At 43.9% G+C, this 14,136-nt stretch overlaps 2 protein-coding genes across 6 annotated transcripts in view; one reads left to right on the forward strand and one right to left on the reverse strand.

The window, feature by feature from the left end:
- TTC7A (tetratricopeptide repeat domain 7A) overlaps positions 1-7,937 on the reverse strand; it is a 184,806-nt gene extending 176,869 nt beyond the window's left edge. The window contains exons 1-3 of one of the 3 annotated variants that reach the window (XM_064446062.1): positions 7,743-7,937; positions 4,856-5,019; positions 3,050-3,218 (exon numbers count right to left, since the gene is read on the reverse strand). In XM_064446062.1, the coding sequence (XP_064302132.1) occupies positions 3,050-3,218; positions 4,856-5,019; positions 7,743-7,902 (493 nt within the window). In that variant the 5' untranslated portion in view covers positions 7,903-7,937. Of the gene's footprint in view, positions 1-2,268; positions 2,306-3,049; positions 3,219-4,855; positions 5,020-7,742 lie in introns of those variants that run through there. The other 2 variants (XM_064446061.1, XM_064446063.1) reach the window with 2 other exon arrangements.
- Positions 7,938-9,308: 1,371 nt separating this feature from the next.
- MCFD2 (multiple coagulation factor deficiency 2, ER cargo receptor complex subunit) lies at positions 9,309-13,718 on the forward strand. 3 transcript variants are annotated; one of them, XM_064446054.1, is made up of 4 exons: positions 9,309-9,417; positions 10,091-10,239; positions 10,965-11,124; positions 12,289-13,718. In XM_064446054.1, the coding sequence occupies exons 2-4, from the start codon at positions 10,097-10,099 to the stop codon at positions 12,418-12,420; spliced, it is 435 nt and encodes a 144-aa protein (XP_064302124.1). In that variant the 5' UTR covers positions 9,309-9,417; positions 10,091-10,096; the 3' UTR covers positions 12,421-13,718. The 3 variants fall into 3 exon arrangements, with proteins under 3 accessions (XP_064302124.1, XP_064302125.1, XP_064302126.1); XM_064446055.1 differs by having other exon boundaries at positions 9,318-9,400; XM_064446056.1 differs by having other exon boundaries at positions 9,326-9,417; positions 10,164-10,239.
- Positions 13,719-14,136: the final 418 nt, after the last annotated feature.

Below are 14,136 nucleotides of genomic sequence, written 5' to 3' on the forward strand. Positions count from 1 at the left end.
CAGCCAGAGTGAAACCAATGGGGTCTGGCAGTTACACATGTTGTTCTAAAGTCTTTTTCGCTTGCTTGCTTTGAATGGACACCACCAGGTAACAAAGCCACAACACGTCCCAAGTGAATTAAAGCAAAATGAGAGCAAGTTTCCTGTAATACTCTCTTATGCAACCAACAGAACCGCTTACATCAGAGATTGCCTGCAGTACTGTGAACTAAGCAGAGGTTTTAAGGAGAGATTAACTTCACGGAGGATGGTGAAGGAAGAGACAAGTACAGACCTATTAACTAACCATTAGTCATCATGAAAAAAAAATTCAAACTGTTGTCAGAGTTCTACTTACAGTGCCCATAGAACTTCTCACAATGTGGGGATTTAGAAACAGGACAAGCAGAAGCAGTCAGTTGAGAAACTGGAAGAGTCTTGCCCTCTCTGCCATTTCTCCTGTGATTTGTCAACTGGCTCAAGTCCCTGTGTTTATAAATAACTTCACTGATCACTGCTTGAGGCTTACCTCATGTGGAGATCTACTGGCAAGGCAAGCAAGAAACTTTTTCGCCCTGTTTACCTTCTGCAGTCTAATCACATGGGTGCAAATCCATATTGCTTCTTACCATAATATGAACTTACTACATGCTATGGACCCCTAGTGAAAGGCCTCAGAGATTTAGCTCAGTGCCCAGCCCTAAGTGTTGTGGAGCTCAAAGGGTGCTCAAAAAAAGCAGCAAACAGTTTTGCTGGTTCACATTTCATTTCTACAACTGACTTCATCTATGCAGCTCCTCCCAGTGTATCCCATATTTTTCTCATTACATTTTTGTTTGTTTCCAACAGTAAAAGGATAATTGTAAGTGCCATTGATTTGACTTTTCTTTCCTCTGTGGCCTTTCCAGCCTCATCCTGAGAGCTTGAGAACCTAGACTGGCATTCTGCATATAGGCACAACCCAGCAGTACCAGCTACACAAAACCAAGGTGGTTTCAGGTTCATACTAAGAAGCAAAACAAAGATCTGGTATTTAACTAATGCTGGATGAACAGGGATAGTCTATTAAGCTAACTGCTTTCTCTCATTACTGAAAATCTGAGTAAGAAATTAAGCAGGGAACCTAAGTTCGTGCCAAAATAAAGACAGGACCATGGCTTTTCTGGATTGTCACCTAAATGATTCCTGCAAAAAATTTTACTACAGCAATGTTTAAGCGTACCTTTAAAGAAGGTTTCAGCTTGCATAAGTTAACAGTAGTTCAATCAAAGGCAATAATATGGTATGGATCAACAGAATTTCTGCAGTTACTAAATGAAAAAGGGGAATAAGAAAAATCTTTAGCATAAATTACTTCTAAATAATTCAACTCTGTGCTGTTACTTGCCCTGCAGAGGTAGCCTGGACAGACATGGTTTGAAATGAAAATTTAAATCCACCCTGCCATTGGCAGAGTTACCCATACAAATTTATAACATTTAAGGGCTTATTTCTCTAAGACTGGAAGGTCAAGCACATAGCATGGGGGAACAGTGATCCTAGCAGTGAATGCCCTCTCCAAACTCAGCTGGACATTTCTGTGTCACAAACTTTGGTAGAATACCAAGTGCCTTTCTATACCCTTGATATCTTGGCTAATCGGAAAATAATCACCATGGAGGATAAAAACTGTGGAACAGTAACAGCACAGAAGTTGCTCTGCAATGGCAGGGGCTCCTTACAGTTTATGCACATACACAGGGGCAACACAGTATTTACATTCTGTGCTAAGCTACACGGGAAGAAAAAAAAATTACAGTCTCACCCTCCAAGGCAAACACCTCCACCCTCCAATATCTTCATATGTAAGTGAGGTAGTCAATACCATAGTAAAGGCCTTACAGGAACAGCGTTCTTCTATCAGTGTTCACACATACCTTATTACATTCACACCTCACTAAGGGCCATACCCAGTGAGGATAGCACATCTCCTTCAGACTCTGGAGTACACCAATAGTTGCTCTCAAATACACTGCTATGAATGCACCGGCAGTTACTCACTCCTCTGTGCCATGCAAGCTTTAGTGCGAGTTACAAGTAAATTAGTCCTGCTTCGCAAAAGCTCATTAAGAAAGCAGATTCAACCAGTGCCACAGAAAACAAAACTAAAGCAAGCAAAGCAGCACAAACAGGTTTTCAAAAAAGCAGAATGAATGTGTGAGACTATGAAACAACGAAATTATTATCAGTAATAGTAGCAGCCCAGTCAAACAGTATTTTGGGTTGATTTGGTTTCACTCTTTTACATACCAGTTGAAGGTATCTGATCATCAGAGTTCTCATTCACCTAATTAGCTGGTGGACATGCTGGAAAGAGTAGAAAGCAGTAGATAGGTAGCAGTACTTGAGCAACATTTATAAAGGAACTGAAAGCAAATGAAGGAGAAGATTACTGATTTTTCTTCCCCCCAAGTCAAAAACTGACTAGGGTCTTCCTTTCCCCCACTCAAAAGGAAATGCAATTTCACTACCCGTAGAGGCAGTTTTTATTAGGATCTCTCAAACTCAATGTCTTTAGAATTAAAAGGATAAGGAGAGATTCCTGTTTGTACGTAAGGCCTGATACTGTGTGACATGCATTGCAAAAATACACTACCTGCTTTGAAAGCACATATTCTGTTAGTCCAGAGTTTAAAACTTGGAAGTATCGTCCTTGCTTAATTCACAGAAATTATAATTTACAAGTAAATTAACTCTTTCTAAAGGAAAGCATAGGCCCCAATGCAGCTGAGTGCTTGATTTAGATTTTCTCAAAATGGATACACAAGCTCAAGTGTGTTGCTGATTTACAGCCAACAGTAACCAGAAGATTTCCAATTTCAAGCTTTTCTTTATAAGCTAGCCAAGTTTAAAAACCATGGACTAAGACTCCATAATGCCTTTAAGTTTAAACTACACAGACCATACCCAGTAGGATTTTCTAAAGCATACCACATTGCCCTAACTCTGCTCCAATCAAATTACTTGGAGAAATATCTTCAACTTCAACCTAAACACAGCATACTTCAAATATGCATACATGGTCTTTTACCTTTAATCACGAAGGCTTCAGTTACCAAACGCAGCATGTACAGAGGTTCATCTTTTGTTGATAGGTCATCAATTCCTGCTCTTGCATACATGCTGATGGCATCTCTGTAGGATCCCTCCACATAATGAAGCTTTCCTAGAATCAGCATAGCTTCTGTCATATACTTAGGCTGAAACAGAGGTGGAACAGGAAGAGAGTGTTTACATAGTAAAATACCAGACAGCAAGAATGAGGCACTTCGGAACAGATTAAGCAGATTCAAAATGCTTTCCTCTCAACATTGCTAGCTCTGCAGGCCAGAGTAGGAAGGATTTAAGCATCTAGAGCATAGCTGTAGCATCTCATGAGAGCAGCAAGCAACAAAGACCAGGCAACTACTTTGGAGCTCAGTTTGGAAATAGACAGCTTACAAGACACCTCTTTGGTTTCAGCTGACCCACTCTTGATTCACCAGCCACAGATAGCACTTAAAAGCCTGCCATTGTTAGAACTACCTACACAGACACCAAGTAAATCCCCTGCTTTTAAACTAGGCAGAAAGCATCACTTTTTAGTCAAGTGCTCCCCTCTCCTTTGCACATTCAGTTGAGGAGCAAGAAAGCTCCCAAATTTTCTTATCAAAAAGTTTTCAGGCAAAAATAGAAACACAGAGGAAATGCCTGTTATATCTGACATTTGTTTGGTTTCTTAAGGATTGAAGACGTTCATGCAGATCTGTGTGACAACAACAAAAAACCAACAGTAAAATACGGACGTATCCAGACCCTTTTTATGCTTTGGAAAGCACAAAAGTGTTCCTAGCCTTCATACTCCTTTTTTAAATATATGCAGTCAACACAGGGTCAATTGTGCATGAGTAGGCAAATTACCAATAACAAAAAAATAGTAACAGCAATTGATACAGCCAAACTTAAGCAAGACCTGGAAGAATTCAGTGGTTCTGGATGTTACTGGCGCTAAGCTATAAAGAAAGAGGTTGGACAGAATCCTTTTCCTTCCCCCCTCCTTTTTACTTTCTAAATACACTTCTTTCAAGAAGCTAAGAACAATAAGCTCTGCCGAAAAGCCACTGCACCTGTGCTCCCTAGAAAAATAACATGATAAAAGTGTAACGTATACTTCCAAGCTAACTAGCCTGTAAGTTTCAGGACCAAAAGTAATACCAGTCTGGAACAGAGTTTTGTAATTCATTGTGTTTTTAAAGCCAGTTATGCAACTGTGTGTCCAGGACACCAACACAGCAGCAGCCATCGAGGCAGAATCTTAAAACACTCCTAAAGCTCTGCAGCTGAGTTGGCAGGCAGCTACCAACTGTGCACCCAGGCCAGAAAATAAAATAAAAGCATAAGTTCTCATAACTTCTCTGGCAGAGACTGAAAGCAATGCAAGACTGTAATCCTGGACTTGCACCACAACCTTAAGTGCCTGACAGCAGCTTGCAGCACATTTTACCTCTGATCTGGAGCTGACCAGGTGTACGCAATTCCCTCAGACCAGGAGCAACAGTAGCTCACTCAGTTGTGCCAGCCTGACAGCACCATTATATGGCCATGCCCTACCACCCCAGAGGATTCTTAAATATTTATCTTCCTTCTTTCTAATAAAAGATAAACAGAATATATACTTGTAGCACATAATTTGTTTGCATATGCAGAAGACACTGCAAAGGGGTATTAAATTACCAGTCCATTAGTAATACCTATACATACAGCACTGTACATAAAGCAATGACCACACCTTCTGCCAGGCTAATAATTATATGAAAGAAGCATCCAGTCGGCAAGAACTATGACAGACCCCACTTACTCGTAGTTTTCCTCTGCTTAAGATAGTGGTCAGACGTTGTTTAGCTTCACTCAGTTTGGGCTCATTCTTCTCTGTCAGTGGAATGGAGTCCTTCAGTTTGGCAAAGTTTTCCTTCAAACATTCTTCCAGCAGAGCCTCTGCAAGCAGCATATTCCTGTAGTCATCTGAAAGCACACAACAACCAATAAGGAACACTGTTTAGTGCCATACTGATGATAAACAGCATTAAAAACTAAAACAACACACCTGTGAGACACACAAATGGTAACTCAAAAGAGGGGATAAGGAAGAACTAGCAGACAGAAAAAGTTCCATTAACTTCCAGCTATTGGAAACAGTACATTTCCTATATAAAAAGAAACTACATTTTGTTTTAACTTGAAGATTTTCCCTAATGAATTCTTAATTTTGACAGCACAGCTAATTTTTGTTTTGTCACTAATGTAACAGTTAAGAATTTTCATCACAAAACCCACATTCAAAAGTTAAGGACCAATCTTTGCAAACATTTAAGTGCATCCTTTAGATTTACAGATGCATGAGCATGAAATGCATGCTTTGGACAATGGATAAGTTATGAATTTCACTGCAGAACAGTATCCACGTGAGAAACTTCTAAGATTTTGCTTAAAGTTCACAGAAAAAAAAATAGAGTTCACAAACGTTCTACACATCCATTATTAAAGACACACAAGGCTTGATCCAGTGACATTAACTAATATGCCACATGTAATTCCTTCTACATTAAAAACCACTCCTGTTCACAGTTTTACAAATGAGGAACTCAAACATAGCATGAAGCATCATGCAATGTTGCAAGCATGCACTGAAAAAGGTTTCGTCTGCTTGGAGTTCTTGCATGATGGGTCCAGTTCTGCAGTTCATTTATTCATAGAAGTAGTACGCCAATCAGCCGACTAGTGGGTCAAGCAGGGTAAGAAAATAGTTATAAATCAAAGAGCCAAGCCCTGCATTTCATATATACTTCACATTTCAAAGGCTGAAATTCTAGAAAGCAGGAAACACGATAGTGTATCTATTTCTATATTTTCAGTCCATGGGACAGCTTATCCCCACTTACTATCTATATGTTACATACAGCATTAATAATCAACTGGGGGGGGGGGGGTGTTTAGATTTGTTGTTGTTGTAGCTTAATTGTTCAGCTGCATATGCAATCATAACCATAGCACTTCCTGCTCAATTGCAGATATACAATTAACTTGCATGAACAAAGTATATGTACTTAAAATGGGAAGTGTAAATGTTCAAGTATATTTCCCCCCCAACTTCTTATGCAATCATTTCTACACAACCCTAAAGAGCTTTCAGGTAGTCACTAATTTCTTAGCCAAACTTAAGAAATTATAAGATCATGTACAATGAAGAAATAAGTATACATAATCTGTCAGTTTTCAAGTTTTTCAGTTTTGTCAATTTTCACTCTGAATTGCTTCAAAAAGCAAATACTACTATTTAAAAAATCCCATCCAGACACACTATTGTTTCTAGAAACACAAAACTGTAGCTAGTCCCTTGTTGCAAGAAGAGTTCTGTAGCAACAAAAAAAACCCACATTACTCTCTCATAACTAACAAGTTACGATGACATAGCAGCAAATTAACAGATAATGTTTTTACAGCAATCATACTGCTGTTACACCTCTTAATTACAAAGAAACAAACTAATATGAACTCTTTAACTATTAATGCCCCCAAACTACCTGATTACACCTAGGAAGCACTGCTGAAACCTGACTAAAGTTCAAAGGTTGACAGGGTTCGATCTGCATCACATAGATGCTTGGAAAGCCTCGTAAATAAACATGTATTAGGCTACCAACATCTCCCCACCACCATGCTTTCTCACTCTGAAGTTTACTGCGCTCCAGCAAGCTTCAATTAACTCTCGAGTCACACCCTAGAAACACTCCCCTGAAGAAGTCATTTTATTCATCGAAATAACTCATCTGACCTCAACGGCAGAACCTCTTGTACCAGTGCCACGGCTAGGATCAGGCCCTCTTCTCAACTTATTGCTGTTGACTCCAGACACAGAATTTTACATTTCTATGTCAGGCTACCTCACTTTTTACAAGCGATTTCATTTAAAAACAGGCAAAGCCATGTGTTATACCAGGCAAAAATGTAAGAGCACATTTGCTGTTTATGAAGCCTGTCTTGCATGTGAAAGGATATTTGGATGAGCCTAAGCCTTTAAACAAAGCAGCCCTCTTCAAAAATATAGGGAGCTAGGGGCATCCAGAATGGAGCGGGGAGGGGGCAAGAGGGAATCGGCATCACAGGTATCAAGACGCTGAAGAGAGACACTTCCAACCACGGAAGACTACTACGGTCAGTAGCCCAGCCACAGCCCTGCCGAGCTTGCTGAATTAAAGGCAGGCACGAAGCACAGCCACCACCTGCGTCCAGGTGCTCATCGAGAGGCGGGCAACATCCCAAGCGGGGAGAAGCCACCGAGCGAGCGCTGCCGCCCCTCGCTCCCGCCGGCAGCCCCAGGCGATGCGCTTCCTCTCGCACTCGCAGCCCGGCGGGCTCGGAAGCACTGACATGCAGAGGAAGCCCAGAGTTTTCTTCCTTAACGCCGTCTCCTGGGCTCCGGCCGCCTCTCCTGGGCGGCCCTCCCTCCCGCCGCGGGGTCAGGGCGCCTGCAAGGGACACCGGGCGACACCCCGCTCCCTCCGCCGCCACTCCGGCGCTCCCCAGCCCTCTCCCGCAACCCCGGGAGACTGGGCAGCCGCCGCTCCCGCCCGCCTCAGCCCACGGGCAGCGGCACGGAGAGACAAGTCGGCGCCGCCCCCCCACGCCCGGACAGTCCGGTAACGGCGGCCACCCCGCCGCTCTGCCCCATCCCGCCCGCCGCTTACCCGCGTCCTGCGCGCCCCCCGCCGCCGCTTTGCGCGGGGGCCGTGCCAGCGGCAGCAGCTGCTGCGCCAGGTGCCGGAGCTGCCCCCAGTGTCCCTCCGCCCGGCACCGCTCAATCTCCCCCTCCAGCTTCACATGTGAGTGTGAGCCCTTCACCGCCATCTTAGCGCCGGGCCGGCCCCGCCCCGCTCCGCCCCGCCCGGCGGGGAGTCCCCGGCGGCAGCGCCCGGGAGGCGCCCGCTGTCTCTGCGGGTGGCCCCGGCCGCCCCAGGTGTGACTCCTTGCCCGAGGCCTGCGACCGGGGACAGCGGCTCCTTCACGGCTACCCCTCCCTGCCGCCTCTCACTTGATGCCCGGGCCGGAGAGCCGCACCCCCGCTGTCCCAGCACCGCCGAGGGCATCGCGCCTACTCGGCCGCCCTCGGCCCACTTCCCACAGCCGGCCTGCAGGGCCTGAGAGACTCTGGCATCACCTCACCTTGCCTCGCTCCCCTCAAATATATCTGGTATTTCTAGGGGAACAGCTTCTTTTTACACTGGCAGTAATGGCCAGATGGTGCCTGGCAAGGTAAGGTGAGGACTCACCTCACCTTTCCTCACTTTGCCTCAAATATATCTGGCATTTCTAGGGAAGCACCTTCTTCTTACACTGGTAGTAATGGCCTCTTGTTGCCCGGTGAGGCGAGACAAGGCCTTGCCTTGCCTTGCTCTCCTCGAATATATGTGCCATTTCTAGTGAAACACTTCTTACACTGGCAGCAATGGCCTGCTGTTGTCTGGCGAGGTGAGGCGAGGCAAGCCGATGCAATGCCTCGAGTCGCATCACCGTGTCTCAAATATATCTGGCATTTCTAGGGAAACAGTCTCTTCTTACACTGGCAGTAGTGACCTGTTGTTGACTCACCTAGAATATATCTGACATTTCTAGGGAAATAGCTTCTTCATACGCTGGCACTAAGCGCCTGCTGTTACCTGGCGAGGCGAGACAAAGTGGGGCAAGGCCTCGGCTTGCCTTGCCTTGCTCACCTTGAATATATCGCCACTTCTAGCAAAACACTTCTTACACAGGCAGTAACGGCCTATTGTTGTCTTGCCTCGAATGTATCTAGCATTTCTAGTGAAACAGCTGCTTCTTACACTGGCAGGAACGGCCTGTTGTTGCCTGGCAAGCGCAAGCGAGGCAAGACACGGCAACGCCTCACCTCCCCTCGCATAGCCTCGAATATATGTGGCATTTCTAGGGACAGAGCTTCTTACGCTGGCAGCAATGGCCAGCCGCTGCGAGGCGAGGCGAGGCGAGGCACAGCCGAGAGGGCAGCGGGGACAGCAGGCTGAATCCTCACGCCGCGCCCCGTGCAAGAGGGGTCGGGCCGCGCGCGGCTGCCCGGCGCGCCGCTGACGGTTGCTCCTTCCCTCCCGCGGCCCCGCCCCGCAGTGGGCGGGGCGCTCCACCTGTCCCTCCGCGAGGGCTCCACGTGGAATTCCAGGAGCGGTGACGTAGTCCCGCTGGGCGGAAAGGTGCGGCCAATAGGCGGGCGGAGGGGGCGTGGCGGGAGCCCGGCGCCTGCGCCGGGTCAGAGGTGAGGCTGTGGACGGTGGCCGCCCCTCACCCGGAGCCCGCGGCAGGGACGGCGCGGCGGCGGCGGCCGCTATCCGCCCGGGTGCGCCCGCCGAGGCGGTGAGGCTTGGGCGGGGGGCGGAGCTGGGCGAGCCCCCTTCCGCTGCGGTGGGGGGTTTCCCCGGGGGTCCTGCCGGGCGGGTAGGCAGTGCCGAACCGGCTGCACAACCGGGGTTTGCTTCTGTGGGCGCTGCGGGAGGAGGGAGGGAGCGCGAGGAGCCGAGCCCAGCAGCCGGCTCCCTTGCACCCCGCGCCGCTCGCCCTGCCCGGGCGTTTTGCGCGCCCGCGAGGCGAGCGCTGTAAGGACCGGTGCATCTGCAAAGCTGTGTTATTTAGGGCATGCAGGCTTGACAGATCTGCTGATCAGACGCAGTCCCTTTGATACCGTGAGCGACCTTTGCTCCTGTAACTCTGGGGCAGGTTTGCTTGAAGCTGGCGTGGTTGGCTGGCTATAAACTATGTGAAGGCCCAAGCGTGGCTAAAGAGTGCACGTTCACTACGTGAAAATTAGTTCTTTGAAAATTACTGCATGTTTTCTTGAAGTAGATGCACTCATTGAAATTCTTAATTGGAGCTCTCTGTTTTTCTGCTTGCTAAGTGCTTGAGAAGAAGCAAGTTCTTCTAACTTACCAGGGGTATTTCTAAGCGCTCTGTAAATCCCCTGAAAGTAGGTTGTGGTTTTCATCTGTTTCCTTTTGTCTTGGGGGGTTGGGGGATATTTTACTTTTTATAGGAGATCATGATGTCCGTGAGGATTTTTAGAATACATCTGCTGATCTGCTTTCTGGCTCCACTCGTCATTTCAGCCCTAGCTGAGGAACGTGCAGGAGAGAGTCAGCATGCAAACATTCGCCTTGATAAGAACTTGGTACAAGATAAAGAGTATGTGTTCCATGTTCTAAAAATGTAAACTTTGCTTTCTTAATGATTTGCTTATCTTCTAAGTCTTGTTACATGAGTTGGACTTAAGCCTAGGGCACCTTCTCTTCCGAGGATGTTGTATGACTAGCTGGAGTCAGATATGAGACATGCTTACTCGCTAAGTTTCTAGAGATACTGGACGTGGAAAGGTCTCTCTGGAGCCCTTAGGCCTACTCGTACTATAAAGATTTTCTTACAGGAATCCTGCTTACTTAGATCAACATACTATAGACAAAATCATATTCTGAACAGGTAAAGTGAGAGGTGTGGTTTTTTTCATTTGCTTCTTCATACTGACAAAACAGTGGTAACAGCAAATAAAACTCCCTGGAATACTTTATGCTTGACTAGGAAAGATCCTTCTCCAGCGCCTGTGCTTTGGAAGACAGACAAAAGGAGATTTCAGGCACTGCTTCAGCTGTTTTGATAACCTGCTAAGTAGGCCAGAAGAAAGAGAAATAGCTGTCTAAGGTGTTAGAGGCCACTAGAGCACCTGCACCAAACAGCCTGCTTCATCTTAGTGTAAAACTGTAGCTTTCGGTTGTCCAGGGTGCTTTTAGAAATACGATATTTCATGTGTATTTGACTGTCTGATGAAAGACTAAATTAGATGTAAACAGAACATCAAATATTAACTAACTGATGGATATGTTGTGGGGTTTGGGGTTTTTTTTTTCTTCCCTTAGCCACATCATGGAACATTTGGAAGGTGTTATCGAGAAACCAGAATCTGAGATGTCTCCGCAAGAGTTGCAGCTTCATTACTTCAAAATGCATGATTACGATGGCAATAATTTGCTAGATGGGTTAGAGCTTGCTACTGCTATATCGCATGTCCACAAAGAGGTAGGTGGAATTTTGTAACAGCATGTGTGTTTGGAAGCAGCCCTGACTCTCCAAAAGCAGCTTACAATAGAACAGAACAGTTACAACACATCTTCAGCGCAGTTACAGTTTTTCCTGAAAATGAGATAGTTTTGGTTTGATTTATAAATGTGCTAGCTTTATCACAGCTTTTCATGTCACATTACAGTTTTTGAGAAGTCTCTGTTGTAGTTTAAACTTCAGAGCGGGGAAGGACCGTCGAGTGAAAATGACTTGACAGAGGGGATAGTGTGGTAGTCAGGGATGGGGAGAAAGGGAGAGTATCCAAAATGGGATAATGCTGATGAGGGTTTATAGAAATAGCATGTGATATGATGCTGTTCGAGCTCCTAAGGCTGCTGCTCTCAACTCCAAGCTGTTACTGCTGTGCATGCACAAACTGTAAGAGACCTCTTGTGCAAAATTAGTATTAGAAGAAACAGTCACAGTCTGCCTTCGTTTTCTTCCCCTTTTGCTAAACACAAATACTCTTTCCAGCTAGGAACACTGAAGGGACAATACAATCTTTAGTATGAGATAATGTGTTAGTATTGGCTTCCTGACCTTTTGGAAGTTACAATTCAGAATAGCATAATTTCCTGTGTACACTTGTGGCAAAAAGTATCTAGCTGAGAACAGAATAATGACTTGCTGGTTTTTGTACAAAGGCACCTCTTAGTATTCCCCTTTGCTTCTAAGAGGTGACACTAAGAATTTTACTGACTATAAGCTGCAGAGCTGGATTTTTTCAATACTCTGTTACTGTCAAGCTCTGTATTTTGCAAGTTCTGACACACAGGAAGATGTTTCTGTACTGTATGGAAACTGTACTGTCTATACTACATCAAGATCCAAATTAAGAGTACATCTAATAGTTATTATACATGGTGCTATTTAGCTTTTAGAACTTTTGGCTAAGAATATTAACTGGATAGAGAGTGCTTGTTCTGAAGTTGAGAGAACTTGGACTTCATAGCTTGCACCTAGTAAAAGTTGCTTATATTGGTATAAATCATTACATAAAACTTGGTGCCAAATTAGGCACCAAACAGGAATAGCTTAAGAAAAAATTGTCAGTAAACTGTCATTTGTGTCACTGGATGGGAAACACTGCTAAACTGTTCAGTGTGTTTGTGTTTTTTGTAGGAAGGCGGTGAGCATACCCAGGCAATGAAAGAAGAAGAACTGATTAGCCTAATAGATGATGTCTTAAGAGATGACGATAAGAACAATGATGGATACATTGACTATGCAGAATTTGCAAAATCACTGGAATAAAGTTTTGCAGGGGGCTTGTTTCTCCTTCTAACCACATGGAAATGTGAACCAGTATAATGTGATTCATTACTGTCTCATATCACCCTCTGTGCTGTGAGAAGGAGAGGTGTACCAGTTCCAGCTAAATTTATTTGGAAGTTGTATGTGTTAAGAGGCTGGCTAACTCTGAGCAAGGGCCATGTTTAGTCAAACATAGCAACACATTTGAATCTTGAAGATTGGAAGCATCAACAGTACTCACATAGGGTACAGCTGGCAAACTGTTAAGTAGCTGTTTAGGAATACTAAATACATTGCATACAATCTAAATTTCAGTTTTTCTGTCATTGGATTATACAGTACTTGTTTGCTTACATCTTCTATTTAAACTTAAAAAACACCTAGAAAGCAAGAAAAGATTACTGCATATAGTTGTGTTTCAAGGGTAAATGTCCTTAACTTCCCGTCAATTGCAAAGGAAATTTGCAATTACAAGTGCTTGAAACAGCAATTTTAGAGGAAAAGTGTTTGAATGTGGCTTATGTTTGTGGTCCACATGATACCATATGGGTTTTAACACAGTCTTTGAAGAAATTGAGTATTTTTAAATATATGTACTTCCTAGCACACCCTTACATTTTACGTAGAAATATATATACACATGGTTTTCAATTTCTTCTAGTTCTTCACAGATTTTATATCTTAATTTACTGATTTTTTTTCCTCTACCTTCCATGGTGTTTTCTTAAGAAAATGAAAGTATTTTTGTGACATTTATATGTTGTATAGCATTTACAAGAGTAGCTTCTGCTGTCTTGTTTTGAAGGTCACATTAACAGTAAACCAGCTCAATATAAAAGCTTCTGTTCAATTTGGTTTTCACAGTATTAGCCAGCAGGATAATCTAAGTGAGCAAGTAATGCTGCCTTGTTAAGGTTTAAGTTCATATTCCTTGGCACTTAAATTGCGGTATTACTTTCAGGAAGTATTTCAGAACTAACAGTTTCAAGATACTTGAGTGTGTGCAAGTTAACGTGGTTCTAGGAATGTTTTTACTGTCTTGACTCAATATGTCATAAGTCAAGCAGTTTAAAGATATTAGAGAAGTGATGTATCACTGTGTTATTGATGTTTGGTGACTAAAACATAACTGAAATCTTAAATTGTATTCAATCATTATCCATTAATACAGAATCTAAATGTTAGTGTATTTCTGTAAAATGTATAAAGAGCTATTTTCTGTACAAAGTTATTCTTATACAAGAAAAACACATTTGTAAAAGAAATTATTTCCTCTGTTTAAATGTTTGTGCAATGAATTCTGAGTGTCAGACTTTTTTCTTGTACTATTTATTTTCATACCTTTGCGGCCAGGGTTGTGCTGGTTGTACAAGCAATAAGAGTAAGTTGGGGACCGTGCACTTGAGTTAGACACACACGGCTGGAAGTCCTAGTGAGAAATGTACCTAATTTTCTGACGTATTTTTAAGCCCAACTCTATTACTAGCAGTCATCTTAAAAGAAAGTTCTTTCAGTTAAAGCATTTTCTAAATATCTCTTTTTAGGGTAATTAACCAGGAGTGAATGTTGAATCAGAAGAAATTATAGAAAATACTTGCGGGGAGGGGAGAAGAGGTTAAGCTCATCAGCTTTGAGCACTTAAAGCAGGTTGCCTGTAGACCTGCCAACTCTTATGTTCTTATTCCATAAGCTTCCAAGTTTGGATTTATCTGGGAT

The sequence above is a fragment of the Phalacrocorax carbo genome, chromosome 3 (genome assembly GCF_963921805.1).
Source record: "Phalacrocorax carbo chromosome 3, bPhaCar2.1, whole genome shotgun sequence".
Taxonomy (NCBI): domain Eukaryota; kingdom Metazoa; phylum Chordata; class Aves; order Suliformes; family Phalacrocoracidae; genus Phalacrocorax; species Phalacrocorax carbo.

What these genes read in the sequence shown, in the direction of transcription:
- MCFD2 (XM_064446054.1), top strand. Translation starts at nt 10,097, where the DNA reads ATGATGTCCGTGAGGATTTTTAGAATACATCTGCTGATCTGCTTTCTG. An exon ending in AACTTGGTACAAGATAAAGA is followed by an intron (nt 10,240 to 10,964) that starts GTATGTGTTCCA and finishes TTCTTCCCTTAG; the next exon opens with CCACATCATGGAACATTTGG. An exon ending in TATCGCATGTCCACAAAGAG is followed by an intron (nt 11,125 to 12,288) that starts GTAGGTGGAATT and finishes TGTTTTTTGTAG; the next exon opens with GAAGGCGGTGAGCATACCCA.